The sequence below is a fragment of the Helianthus annuus genome, chromosome 1, assembly GCF_002127325.2.
Source record: "Helianthus annuus cultivar XRQ/B chromosome 1, HanXRQr2.0-SUNRISE, whole genome shotgun sequence".
In the NCBI taxonomy this organism is placed as follows: domain Eukaryota; kingdom Viridiplantae; phylum Streptophyta; class Magnoliopsida; order Asterales; family Asteraceae; genus Helianthus; species Helianthus annuus.
Window position 1 is genome coordinate 75,677,398 of NC_035433.2, and position 15,012 is coordinate 75,692,409.

Consider the following 15,012-nt stretch of genomic DNA (forward strand, 5'->3'; position numbering starts at 1 on the left):
ACCTGCGTCGTGCCGAAACCCGACTCGGCCCGATACTCAATTTGAACTGATCCCGTTCCGATCCAAAACCCGTTTCGTGCCGTAACCCGTCTCGTGCGGATACTTGTGCCGGCTCGAAACCCATTCCGATCCGAAACCTGACCCATTTCTTTAAGACACTAACCCGCATCGACCCATTTCTTTAATGTTGTCGACCCGTTTTGACCCGAAAATAACAAGATGGAATTTCAAGTGACCCATTATGACCCATTTAGTTAAAATATCTTACCCAAACCAACCCATATAATTTTAAAAGCAACCCAAATTGACCCACTTGGAAGGCTTTGGGTCAAGATTACCCCCTCTAGGTGTAGGGAGTGGTTACGCACTTTGAATATGTAAACTCTCAAATCACCCAATCAAACAGTGTCATGTCATTTTACTTATTTTGTTTACCTATTGCTCAAAAACGTGACACTTTGAATATGTAAACTCTCAAATCACCCAATCAAACAGTGTCATGTCATTTTACATATTTTGTTTACCTATTGCTCAAAAACGTTGACGGTGGTTAGACATTTTGGAATATGTAACATGTAAGTAACCTATTTAAAAAAAAGAAAAATATGTGATTGGTTGAGAAAGCATGGATCCCACCACACACCCCTCTCTCTCTTCCCTTCCCTCTCTCTCCCCGATTCGGTGAAGGTTCACCGAAATCCTTTAATCTTGATCGGTAAACTTATGTTGGCAGTGGTATTCCTGATAGGTAAACCAAGTTTACCGCATGAAACCGATGACACTCCGTATAGCGTAAGATACTTGCATGAAAATAATCATTAACAAGAAACAATTAAGGAAATAATACAAGGTCAAATTGAGACAAATAAGTGGTTTGTCAGCTTTACTAAAGCAAGCAGTGAAATTAGGGCATATTCTAAAGCAAGCAAATCAGCAATCAGTCATTTCATTGATCAAATCAATTGCAACAACAATCTCATATTTACCTAAATACACAATTTCACCACCAAATCTCTCATCCACCACCACCACTACACATTCCGGCCAACGAAACCGAAAACCTACACAAAGAACAAACAGATGCCGCCGTACTCGTACCTTCACCACCATCAGACGACGCCGTTTCCTGTTGCCGTTGCGGCGGCGGTAAAACCCTACCATCAGCAAACAACGTTCCACCGTTACTCCGATCCTCCACCGCCACCGGCATATTCATCACCGATTCACCGCCAAACAACGCCTCTTCACCAAATCGCCTTTCAACCTCCAGAAACTCACCAAGCGACGACGGTTTTAGATCCTCGCCGCTGCACAGCCACCACCACCGCCTCCGCCGTAACCGCTTCCGCCGCCGTTCGGAGACCAGATCCACCGCATTGTTCCTGTTCCGCCGTCTCCTGCCGTTGCTGCTCGGAGCAGATCCGAGTGTGACGGTTGGTGTGCCGTCGCGGCGCTGCGACGGGACGCGGAACGTGGTGGCGACGCCCATGAGAGTGCCTAGGGTTGTGCTCCGGTCGTGGAAGAAGGAGCCGGTGGACTCGGTGTCGAGATCGGAAGATGAGATTGAAGAGATTGTTGGTGAGGAGAGTGGCGGAAGCAATTCCATACCTGGATCTAGCATTTTTACTTCATCTTGTAATTTTTAAGACTTGGAGTCAATACTTAGATGGTGAGATGAGATCTCTTTGGTTTATATCGGAAACTGGTGTGAAATGACTGATTTGCCCTTTTGTGAAAAAGGTGTCGTCACTTGTCAGGGGTATAATGTGTGGGTGTGAATATTTTGCTAAAGTGGACTCGCAAGTGTTTTATATTGTCTTTTTGCCTTTTTGGTATTAATAAAATAAAATATTTTAGTAATTTTATGAAAATATTATTGTGTAAAATGTTTAGTTTATTACTAATAAAATTAAATATTTTAGTAATTTGTTGAGAACATTATTGTTTGATATATAGCTAGGCGACACCGTGTCAGTGGTCTCAAAGGTCTTCATGTGATATCGTCGGTTGCCTCTCTACTCTGGTTCTCTTCCACTTGGATCCGGATTTATAAAACTTGGCTATCCGGTGATTGTAAAGTCGTATATGAGACATGACCCAAGACCCATAAACTATCAGGTATACCTTTATAGACATAGGGGCTGTTTGTTTACCTTTTAATGAAGCTTTTAATGGTTCAGACCTCTTACTGGTTCAGCACTTAATGGTTCAGACTGTTTGTTTCATGAGCAGATGTCTGAATGATTCAGACATTTGTCTCTGAATGATTAAGTTTTATACAGAGTCTGAATGATTAAGACCTAATCTGAATTGGTCAGACATTTGCCTCTGAAGGGTTAAGCATTATACTGCCTCTTAATGGTTCAGACCTCTTACTATTCAGCACTTAATGGTTCAGACCTCTTACTGGTTCAGCACTTAACCATTCAGAAGTTGCCGAACAACCCCATAGTGTGTTAGAATTTACCCTTGTGTCAGAAGCCGTGGTACTATTTAGTCGAGTTCAAATAGTTATGCGTAGTAATGTTATAACTCCGAGATCTATAGATGTAATTTTTAAAGACTTGGTTTTGTTATTTAAAAAAAAAGATAAAAGAGCTTGTCTCCATTTTATCTTTTATTTAGATGTAATTTCCAAGAGTTAAAATCACTATTCTATATACCTTTATATATACATTGTGTTAAAATTACTCATTTAGACTTTCATATACGTTTATTACTATTCAAACTTTTATATAATTTTATTGCCAAGGAAATTAGAAATTCAAAACTAAATATTAGTGAATTAGTAGATAATTCTATTAAAGAAAATAAAAGCAAAATGTACACGGGTATGATTTGGGTAAACGTGTATGTATGCTTTGGGTATTACCAAATACCCTACCCAGAAGTGAATGGTGTCCCCCAATAGCTAGGTGACGCGATGTTTTACTAGTTTTTGGGCTGATGTGGAATGGCTTGTTATTCCACAATGATCATCCTTACTATGTGAAGAAGACTTGTTTATTGCTTTTGTTACGTGTGGTATGGCATAATATATACGTTAATTTTTAGTGTTGATTACTACAAATTTGTGTTCCTTTTTTGTGATTTAATAACTGATAAAGTGTTTGTGGTAAAACAAACTTACGTAGGTGATTCATATGAGAGTGGATAAGAGGCTCGTAAGATTGACGTGGAGCCGTATGAGATTGAAAATCTAATGTATGGTTCCATAAGTAAAACACAGAAAACCGCAGAGATAATTGTAACCATATCACTTATTCACAAACTTCGTATGGAGCTAATAATTTTCATTTCCCATCTTAGTCGCATAGATTCGACTCACACATTTTAAAGACGCAACTTGTTAAATGCTTTTTTTTTCTTTCAAAATCAACATTATTTTTTTTTTTGAACGGCCAACAGAAATTTATTTATTAATACTAGCAAGGTGCTAGGCACCACAATTATAAAACATCAACCAGATGTTACACCAGACATTACGACAATCAACTAACTACCAGAACGAAATTAGTCAAAAACCGAGAAATTACTCCAATCTTCCCACGTCATGACCGCCCTTTTTGATCTATTTTTTACCCAAAGAAAGCTCAGGGATTTTACCTCCTCCAGCACTTTAAAAATGCTTGGTTGGGTACTATTGAAAATAGCATCATTCCGCGATTTCCATAGACTCCACACGACAATCAACACAATAGCATGGAGTGCCTTTTTTCTATAACGCGAGTCCGGGCTGTAGTCGTGCAGTTCCAGCAAATCCCTTATGTCAAAGGCCAATATTGGAGGAATTCGACACCAGATGGCAACATTCTGCCATACAGTTTGCGCCAAATGACACACCACGAAGATATGCTCACAAGACTCGGGATATTCGTTACAAAAAATGCAAGCGTCATCTGGAACGTTTACACGTCTTGTAACATGTCACACCCTGGCTTTGTGGAAGCGTGGTTTATTTTGGTGTGACTTCTTAATACCATAGTTTAATCATAACAAAGCTATATGAAAGTAAAACCATGCAGATCATCCATTGATTTAAGTTTTAAAATAAAAGTAACACAACATTGTCTTGAAACGTTGACACATGCAACGGAAATTACAACCTAATAACATAGAAACATTGTTTGAAAGACACAACCACAAACTTAAAATAAACGTCGTTTAAGACTTGCGACTCGTCCAGGTAAAAGTCGCAATCCCTAAACGTGGATGATCCCATACTCTAACGCAGCGTAGCATACCGTGCCAGAATCCTTAGTTCTCTGAAATACATGTAAGTTGGAAAAATCAACAAAAATTGTTGAGCAAGTTCATGTGTAGTGAGTAAGTAAAACCTTTGTAAGTATAAAAATCCTGGTATGTAGCAAATAAGGAAATAAAGAGATCACCAATGGTTTGCAAGGCCATTGATATGTGTGATGTGCAGTAGGAAGACTCAAACCTAGCATATTTTGCATTGGGCACAAAGTCACCCCGAGGTCCGTTCTGCTGGGCCTGGGGCTGGGCTCGCTACACCCAGATAGATCTACCGCTACTGTCCCTCGGTCCTACTCTGAGGATTAATGGCCTTCAGTTCACGCCTACCCACTCACATGATCTAAGTAGTACCCTCCTTACGCTAACCATACCATGTAAAAAGTACTTGTAATCATAGTAACATGTATTTCACCCCCGCAGTTTAGAAAACTGAAAACAGTTAAGAGAAAAGGGGGACATGAACTCACCGAAGTGCGTCTCTAAAAAGTATCTCCCAGAAAATCTGCTGTGCGACGACCTACACGTACTAACTTCTATTAGACGGACGGCCGTGCCTTAGTTTAAGGTTTAATGTCTTTGGGAAATAGTTAGGCAACTATTTCGTGTTTACACTTCGTAATTATTTGGTAAATACATTCCTTCCCAAGGATGGGGGTTTTAATACATGTGCGTTCGTATAACTTCGAAATATATTATTAAGTCTCACTTATAATATATTCTAATTCTTTCTCCAAAATATAAATGTTTTTCCCAAAAATATTATATTCTATTCCATATAATTTTCCAAAATAATATCCTTGTCAAAATACACACTTATGAGTATTTTCTAAAAATGCGTAAGTCACGTTGTAAGGTTCGGGTGGTAATAATAATACCGTTGTAACTTAAATATTTATTGTGAGGGCGTTAGAATTATTTTGGAGTCATTGATATTCAGTAATATTATTTTTACCCTAAAAATAATATTTACGTAGTTCATAAAATAATCATAAAAATTTACACAAGTGTTGTTATGAAAATATATATTAAATATATATTTTAGCAAGTTTTATTTTGTGAAAATCCCACCTCCGACACTTGGAAGTTTTGTAATAAAAATCGTGGCGAAATTTATATTTTGAAAACAAGTTAAAAATTATATTCATAACACTTGTGATAAAAATATATACAAGTGTTAGATTTTTGGAAAAATTTGCCAGAGTTTCCCCTGTAACTGGGGGCGGCCACGCTTTTAAAGCGTATCATTTTCTTTTAAAATTCAAATCAACAATGTGCCCAACATTAACAAACAATATTCCATCATCAAACTAGATATAAATCGCAAAACACATGAACTTGGGATTTGTGTAAAATATGTAGTAACTTTCCCCATCTTTTTAGTAGATCTTTCCATAAATAAATCGGTTTCTTGCGAATCTTGTTTTCAAAGAAGACACGTCTTTACAACTTCTTGTCAAAAATTACAAAAATAATTCTTGTTTAAAACTTTTGGTTACACAAATGTCCACACACTTGTGTGTTCACAAAAATCACTTTTATTTAGGGAAAGATCCGGCTTTCAAAAATATGATTTCATTTGACACTTGGTTCTTCGAAAATACCACTTGTAGATCCTTAGATCTACTAGTTTAAAACTCCATTTCATAAGAAAAATTGTTTTTACACAAATTCATGTTTATGTTGGAAAGGGTTCGTCATCTAGAAACTTTACGACTAAACATAAGGCTAGTTCATGTTTCGTGAACATGATCTAGCGGGGTTTGATGACGATCCATTCCCATACTAGCAATCAACAACCATAAATAATCATAACAACACTAGTTTTATAAGTTTTACACCATTACATTGCTTTTATCCAACAAGTTCATCATTTTAGTGGACTTTTAGTAGGTGATCTTGTATGTTCATGATTTTCAACCGACAAAGTTCATATTAACCACTTTAGAATAGATCAAGAAGGTGTTTAGAGTCACTTACTACTAGCTCGAGGCTAGGGATGAAACTAGTCGAAAAACGGGTGGTTAATAGCAACGTAGTGAGGTCCTTAGCAATCCGTGAGCATCGGGCTTCCTCGTATGAGATCCTTCACACTTGTGGATGCTTGAAATAGCTTGATCAAAATCGAAAATGGATGGTGGGTGAGGCTTGGTTCTCGCCCGTAAGTCAAGAGAAGGAGAGAGAGAAGTTTGATTTTTGTTAAGTGGTGAAAATGATATGCTTATCCTAGAGATATATTTATAGACCATTTAATCAAGATTACCCAAAGGATTTAGTGTTCTCTAGATTTTGAACATAAGGATTAAAATAATCTTGCAAGGACAAGGGGTGTCACCCCATGGTGACCGAACTCGTTGAGGGGGAGGGGGTATTCGGTTAGATTGTAACTAATTTGTTAAGTATTAGTTGTTAAGTAGGACCCTTAAGCTAGTTACAAGAGTGTAGTGTCTTGTGGTGGGTGTTAGGGTCTTCGGGGACCCTAACTGGCTCAGAAAAAGAAAAACAATGTCAATGACAATATTTTTGTGTTCCGGGTAAAGTCTGGTTGTTCGGTTGGATACTGATCCGTTAATGTGCTTAACAAAGCTTTACAGTGTCGTTAATATTATTTTTAGTGACACAAAGAATTCCCGACACTTTGGAAAGTGTCTAGTATTATTTTCCCATGTTTTTTGCACTTTACTAGTTGTATTAAAAGCTGAATTTTTGTGATAAAGTGCAGGATTTGTGTTTAAATCATATTTTAGGCACATCCGGTCACTATAATTATCACCTAGTGACGCAGTTCTACAACCCTCATTTCCATATACTAGTGTAGTAAACTATTCCCGGCTCATACAGGCCTTAGAGGCAGTACCTGCCTGGTGCTTGCTATGTCAGCACGTTTACTGGGTTATCCGTTTATTGTGCTACTGTGCTTTTGCGCATCATGTTTGTAACTAAAGTTCTGTATGTAAATGATTGAGTGACAGTTAATAAAGTATGTTGCAAGTAAGTGTATGTATCAGAATTCAAGTAGCAGTTTTACCATATTTGTAAGCAAGCACAGTAATTAAGCAGTATTTAATATTAATTAATTCGTATGGATACCTGATTTGGTGAGGGTTGTCACATAACAAGCGTCGTCCTAGTTGGAAATCTTTCAATTACCGTCCGCCAAGCCACGATTCCAACTTTCTTTGGGACCCAATTATTCCACACAAACGCACGATCGATCCTTGTTTTATTGAACGAGCTGAGTATGCGTTTGATACTTGAGACAAAAAAAATACCTGATGTGTCCAGCTGACAAACACACCTGTCTTTGCCGGTCGCGAAGGATACTGACCTTAGTAATCCAGTTAAGGCCCCAATTCTTGTTGTTCGCTGCTGCCAAAATTAGGATTAGATCAATCCTAATGAAGAATAATCCCGGAGTTATGTTGACTAATGTGATCTGCCACATTACAAAGTTTATATTTTTCTAATACAAATAATCGAGGAAAGAGACGGTGTAGTGTTAGCTCCCCCATCCATCTGTCTAGCCAAAACAAAGTGCTCAAACCATAAAACAAAGTGCTCAAACCATCTGCCACTAGAACTTTTATTGCCCTATGCAAGTTCTCTTTAATAATTGTTCTTGGACTTGAATAATCTGCTTCCAAGGCCCGGTTATTGAAATCTTTGCCGGAATAGCTATCCACGATCTAGAATTATGTGTATTGCCCAAATTATTTTCCTCCATTGGCCTTCTTTTTCAGTTATAAACCTCCACCACCACTTGGCGAGCATAGCTTAATTTGCATCTTTAAGCTACCCGAACCCAAGGCCACCATACTCAACGGGAGCAATTGTTTTTTCCCAAGTGACCCAGTTCATCTTTGCCATTTCTTCTGATCCCCCCCCCCCAAAAAAAAAAACCTCCTAAGTTTCTCGAGATACTCAATAACTTTGGCCGGTGCCTTAAAAAGGGATAAATAATATGTCGGTAAGGGGTTTAGAACCGACTTTAAAAGAGTAATTCTCCCTCCGTACAATAATTGCTTCGCCTTCCAAATCGAAAGCCGAGATTTAAAAACTTCCACCACCGGTTTCCAATTACGAGCAAGGTTCATGTTTGCACCAACTAACAACCCCAAATGTTTAAAGGGAAACGACCCATGTTTGCAATTTAAGATGGACGCCATGTTTTGAATTTGGTCATCGGTCACCCCAATACCATACACACTACACTTTGATAAGTTCACTTTTAGGCTGAATGTTAGGTAAAAGAATCTAAGAATCCTGCGGAGGTTTAGAGCATTCTCGGAAGACCACTCCCCAATGAACATAACGTCGTCCGCGTACAAAAAATGTGAGATATATGGCCCATTACTTGTACACCGGAGCCCATTGAATAAACCAATGGAGCCGGCCGTCTTCATAATTCCGGATAACGCTTCCATGGCGATGACAAAGAGAAAAGGAGAAAGTGGATCCCCTTGCCTAAGGCCAGGAGAACACACGAACTCCATCGTTGGCGAACCATTAACTAAAACTGAGGCCCTAGCCGAAACTAACGTAGCCATAACCCAACTTCTCCACTGACTCGGAAAGTTCATTTGCGCCATAATTGAGTTGAGAAACGCCCAATTAAAACTGAATCATAGGCCTTATTTATATCCACCTTAAAAAACATTCCTTTCTTTTTTGATTTCTTTAGCCATCCCAATATCTCATTTAGCATAAGAGGACCATCCATAATACTTCTCCCTGCCAGAAGGCCGTTTGTTCTTCCGAGATTAAATTCCCAATCACACCCCTAAGCCGATTCACCAAGACTTACGATATCACTTCATTTATCACCCCGATTAAGCTAATAGGACGGAAGTCGGATAGACCAACGGGGTCCTTTAGATGTTGTACAACAACAGTTTAGAGAAGTCTCCGAGTAAAAGCAATCGAAAAGCCTGATGAAATCATTTTGTATCCCATCCCAACATCTCTTAATAAATTTGAAGTTAAAACCATTAGGTCCCGGGGCCCGATCCCCGGCACATTCTCAAATAGCATTCTTGATCTCCACGATAGAGAATGGAGCTTCCAAAGATGCCGCTTCCGTATCCGTGATTGTATTAAGATTTGGACATACGATACCAGGCCTGTGCTCCATGGGGTCTTTAAATTGCTTGGAGAAAAAACATAGAAAATCTCTTTAATGACCAATGGATTAGTTTCCCATACCCCATTCACCATAAGACCATGTGTAGTGGGCAACTTGATACCCTTGGGCGTTTTACACCATGTGGCAGCCCAGTCAGCAATGGGGCATTATTGGGCGTTTTCTAAAATGGGTGTAGTGGGGATGGGACATTATTGGGCAATATGTTTTGTAGTAAAATAAAATTAAAAAAAAAAAACACCTAAAAATCTTATTGGCCAAGCAAATGGAATCTCTAATGTGATTGGCCAACCTTTTCCCTATTCGGCGTTTTTCAAACCACGCCAAGAAGCATTTTTTGCAAGATAACGCCCAATAACGCCCAGGTGTAGTGGGGAAGGGGCGTTATTAGGCGTGATTGGGTAAATTTTTTTTTTAAAAAAAACGCCCCACTACGCATGGTCTATGACCATTAATTCGATTGTTGCTAAGATTCGAATTAATAATCTGATGAAAAAACGCAGAATTCTCATCACCCTCGATGGCCCATCTCGCCCGCGATTTTTGCCGTGTATCCATCTGTTTTAAACGATCACACTCCGCCACATAGCTTTTGTATTCAGCCAGCCCTTTCTCGTAGTTCATCCGCTTCCAATAAACGGTCGCCCGCCAAATTATCAAGGGCCGCCACACGCCTCTTCCTGTTGCCATATAAACCGTCCGATCTGCACTTTTCTTCCTTTATCCATATTTTGGATTTTGTTTTTTAACCATCTCAACTTGACTGCCAAAGCTAGATCTTCGAGTCCTGTGAATACAAAAGAGCCACAAATTTGTAGAACATAATTCATGAAACCATGAAGTTCGAGCCACGAATTAAAGAATCTAAAGGGTACGTGTCCGAAATCCGATTGGACCGTAGATAAGATGATAGGCAAAAGAGCCACAAATTTGTAGAACATAATTCATGATACCCAAAATCCACATTATTAAGAAGCCTTAATTTCCCCTTTCACATAATAGATTAATTCATTCGTTGCTGAAAGATTGCCTAACCTTTCAAAAGTGTACATTATTGGTGTGGCCTAACAACACTTTCAAATATCGCCAAATAAAAACCTACAAAAAAACCTATACCCGAAACATTTAAGACGGTATTCGAGTACATGAGCGGATATGAGATTAGTTATAACTTCTTTTACGGGTTTGGACAAGTATGGAATCAAACGATACCTAGGTATGGTATCAGACGGTACCTGTTAGGTTACCAAAAACTAAACATGTTGTAAATATACAAACGAGAATTTTTTGAAATTGTTAGAAGTTGAAATTATTAAATATGAAATACTGATAGAAGCTTAGAATTGTACTTTTGAGTATGTGATATTTCAAGTCTGTATTAGGGGTGAGACTGAGACAAGGTTTTGGGAGATTGGGATATCTTCGTGTAAATTTTAACAGCACGAGTTCATAAAAGGGGACCCCAGTAATCCGCGAGAAAAAAAACCCATGAACCCGACATTTAACGAGCAAATGGGAACCTCATCGGTATGTGATCAGGCATGGATATGGTTTACAAATTGGGTACAAGACTCAGGCTACCAAAACCCAACCCATTGACATCTCTATCCTCTTCAAACTCTTTGTTGTCCATACCCAAATTTGCTAGCAATGCAAGAGATTGCTTCTGATTTAACCCATATGAGCCTTCCTAGAACATAGACTATTACTGCCCGCTACAACATAACATTATCCGAATACGACCCATTCATGATCAATTCAGAAACACTGCAGACTGACAATCACTTTGTTGGCATTTCTTTCATAATGTTAAGATAAATACATATAACGGAAGAAAACAGAGTGGGCAAACAGAAGTTAACTGACACGTAGTCGGGTTTAGTGAGTTAAGTTCGACATAATATCATGACTGGTGAATGTTGGAGATGGCCGCTGTAATGCTTTTACAATCTAGTTCCATTGTCTTCATCCAGTTCTCAAAATCCCCTATTTCCTGTGCAACCAAATATAATTTCATCACTTAACAAAATAAACTCTCACAATGATAAGCTGAACTCTAGAGTCTAGACTCTAAACAGTATAATTTCTCAAGAAAGCTAGTGAAAACGATTATTCATAAGTATGGACGCATGGTTCAACATCAATCAATTAATACATCAATGAACAAACTAGCCTCCATTTTATAAAATAAGCATGTCACAAAGATATAGCGTGCTTGATAAAACGAATTTTTGTGGGAAAAAAATTATTGATATTCAAAGTTTAGATAAGAGAGAGTATGAATATATATGCAGTATGCAACTCAATTTATAACTGATAGCTCAGAAATCCTACTTGTTTGCAGGACAGTTACATGTCTTTAATTCCTGCACGTTTATTGCCTTCTATTTTCCGCACGTTTATTTCTTTTCTTCCAGCAGTTAGTTAGTGGAGTTCATGTGCTTTTGTTATGCACTTTATTTCCATTGTTTTATTTCCATTAAAGCTTATTTGAAATGCAGAGAAGAATTAGTAGAAAAAAAGTGTTTGTTTTAACTCATACTTCGTGGGTTAAAACCTTATCCAATGCTAAATCAATCATGGAGACTGAATGGTGATCTCAGGTCCTATATTCAATCTAAATGGTGTATCTATATCTTAGTTTAAATTTATCGTTGCCCTACGAACTAGCTCGGTAAATTTGTATCTCAGGTTGTTCATGCCCTCTATCCAGCCCTACTGGTTCGTTTGAGTGGTGAATCTACATGACTACATCTCAAATAAACCATGGTTCTATCAGTTTTATTTTGAGCTTGGGCCCCATTTCTGACCCTTCTGTGATGAATCTGTATCCTGACCATGTAGCTTACTTGCTTGCTATGTAGTTAATATCCCGATATATCAGTGATATATCGGGATATTGGTGCAAAATATCGGTCAGAATATCCGTACCGATAATATCGGCAATATTGACCAATATTTGACCGATATATCACCGATTTTCTCGATATCAGTACCCTTCTTCTTAGTTCTATCATTCGTCTTTCTTCTTAATGCTGCTATTAGTGTTTTAACTTTTAAGACTTAATGACTAATGAGTTCCTACTTGCTACAATTGTTGGTGTTTTGCAAGTCGCAAAAGGTTAATTTGTTAATGGTAGGAGAGTATACTGAATTGTTAGTGTTAACTAAATTGCTATATATAAAAATTTTAGATATTAAAATAACCGATATCCAATATTTTACCGCATTAACTACTTAGCTTGCTTGACATCACAGCCCTACAGTTTGGTTCGGTAGTGTTTCTGTATCCAAACTAGCCATATCCTAACCCAATCCCTCGACCTTTGCATTCGAACCGCTGTTGTCTGAGCCAGAATGTAACACTACTCTAAGAGATCAATCATAAATTTTGAAAGTAACATCTATAAAAAGTTCAACATCAAAGCAAAAATGACATGATTTTATCATAGGGAATCTATTTTCCATAATTAAGCTGTCAATCCAGTAAAATGCCTCAAATATAATGCAACAGCCAACAGTGACACAAATATCTATAGTTGGATTAACCATAAAACTAAACAATTGTATCAAAAACATTAACAATTATCATCTAATAACACTACACGAACCTTAATAGCGTTATTAATCGCATGAGTTGAAGCAAGCCACTGATCGGTTTGCTTCGCAAATCGCATAACAGTCGCCTTCAAAGCTCGAATTTCGACTTCGATACGCTTCTCATTCACAAAACATTCTTCAACACCTCCATTAACCGCCTCAACTAACAGATCGGATACACGAGAGGCGCTTTTGATCGCCTCTTTCTTCGATTTCTCTGTCAAATTGTTAGGTTAAAAACAGTTAATAATCAAATTCCTCAAAATTACACGTTTCGAAAAAGAAAAGTGAATGAATTGAATCTACCTGTTTGTTCACGGAGCCGTGTAGCGGTGGTTTGATGATCGTTGACTAGCCGGAGTAGCGAAGATTCCAGACTTCCTGATTGAACTTCCGGTCGATTAATCTCCGGTGAGGGTTTTGTGCGCGCACGCACCGGTTGTCTTCGCGGTGAACTCATTTTAGGTTTCTGGTGCAACCATAGCTAACCATAAAAACAAATGTTAGACACTCGTTGTATTGACGATATCGGTTTGATCCGTTACTATATCCGCATGGTAAGGTAATGGCATTCGCTATAATTTACGATACCAATAAAATAAAAGCTTTATTTTGAATACCACTCTGTTTCAACGAAACTTATGCTGGAGCGCCGAGAAACAAAATATAAACGTGGCTGCGTATTTAGGTTTAAAAAAAAAAAAACTAAGGAACGAAGGTTAATAGAGAAAAATAAAATGATTAAAAACTTAAATTAGTTAAGGACATATGTTATTTATGATATAAGAAGTAAAACTGAAACTTAACAAACAAAAAATAAATAAATAAATAAATAAATAAATAAACAAAGTACTTACTATTCACTATATACAAATTGTGTGTATAACTAGTAGTTGCCCCGCCCGTGTTGCGGGGCAATGTCCGAATAATTCTCAATCAATTAAAAGAACACTACGATAATTTTGCTAAGAAAAAAAAACTAAAACGATAATAAGACCGTAATTTTCGGCTCAAGGCAAAACTATGATTTTTCAGGACTAATGAGCGAGTATTAGGCAGCTCCTTGACACCGAAAAAAATTAAACGGGGTCAACCAATTAAAACAAACTTTTATAGTTTTGCTAAAAAAACTAAAACGATCGTAAAAACGTAATTTTGAACTGAGGACGAAATCATTTTTTTTCATTCAGTGATAAAATCGTAAATTAAATGGACCAATGAGGGAGCCGCAGGCAGATGCCGGCATGACTGTAATTTTCACTGGGGGCAAAATTGTAGTTTAACCAGGAAAACAAACAAAAACGATGGAGAAAATGTAAATTTAAGTTGAGCGCAAAATCGTAACTTGGCTGAGAGAAAAAAAACCTAATGGCAAAACTGTAAATTTAAACGGGGCAAAATCGTAAATTTGAACCGATGGCAAATTTGGAATTTTTAGCTGGGAGCAAAAGCGTAAATTTATTTTTATGTGGGGGTAAAAACATAATTTTGAACTAATGGCAAAATCATAATTTTAAGGAAAAAAAAACTAATGGCAAAACTGTAAATTTAAACGGGGCAAAATGGTAATTTTGAACCGCGGGCAAAATTGATATTTTTAGCTGAGAGCAAAAGCGTAAATTTATTTTTAAGTGGAGGGTAAAATCATAATTTTAAACTCATGGCAAAAATGTAAATTTAGAACGGGATAAAATCGTAAATTTGTTGGGCTAATATAAGAGTGTCAGGCAGCTGCCTCGCACTATAATCTTTGCCGCTCATACGAGCCAATAAATGGTGACCCCCTCCTATTTCACCCAATCGGTGAAAAACACTATTCCCGCAAGTTAACTTTGTATACGTTGAATAATTTTTTTTCTCAAATATCTCATTTTTCACGTATATTTGGATACGGCTAGAGCTTAAACGAGTCGTTCGTAAATTACAAGTTTGAATTCAGATGGATTTGGGTTTAATATCAAAAACTCGAAATTGAGTCGTATATATGTAATGTCATAGGTGAAGCTTTTAAGGGG

General features: G+C 37.7%; 2 protein-coding genes across 2 annotated transcripts; both read right to left on the reverse strand.

Annotated features, from left to right (window-relative positions):
- Window positions 1-882: 882 nt before the first annotated feature.
- On the reverse strand, window positions 883-1,866 carry LOC110869435 (uncharacterized protein At3g17950). Its single transcript, XM_022118690.2, has one exon. It carries the CDS (start codon window positions 1,619-1,621, stop codon window positions 1,016-1,018), a length of 606 nt encoding a protein of 201 aa, XP_021974382.1. The 5' UTR covers window positions 1,622-1,866; the 3' UTR covers window positions 883-1,015.
- Window positions 1,867-11,160: 9,294 nt separating this feature from the next.
- Window positions 11,161-13,516, reverse strand: LOC110869441 (biogenesis of lysosome-related organelles complex 1 subunit 1). Its single transcript, XM_022118697.2, has 3 exons — window positions 13,304-13,516; window positions 13,009-13,214; window positions 11,161-11,390 (listed from the first exon to the last, which is right to left on the reverse strand). Exons 1-3 carry the CDS (start codon window positions 13,455-13,457, stop codon window positions 11,301-11,303), a joined length of 450 nt encoding a protein of 149 aa, XP_021974389.1. The 5' UTR covers window positions 13,458-13,516; the 3' UTR covers window positions 11,161-11,300.
- Window positions 13,517-15,012: the final 1,496 nt, after the last annotated feature.

Bases quoted from the DNA above. Each gene is read 5' to 3' on its own strand.
- LOC110869435 (XM_022118690.2), bottom strand. From the start codon at position 1,621: ATGCTAGATCCAGGTATGGAATTGCTTCCGCCACTCTCCTCACCAACA.
- LOC110869441 (XM_022118697.2), bottom strand. From the start codon at position 13,457: ATGAGTTCACCGCGAAGACAACCGGTGCGTGCGCGCACAAAACCCTCA. The intron at 13,215-13,303 runs GTAGATTCAATT...ACAATTTGACAG, and splicing joins ACGGCTCCGTGAACAAACAG to AGAAATCGAAGAAAGAGGCG. The intron at 11,391-13,008 runs GTTCGTGTAGTG...TTGGTTGCACAG, and splicing joins CGATTAATAACGCTATTAAG to GAAATAGGGGATTTTGAGAA.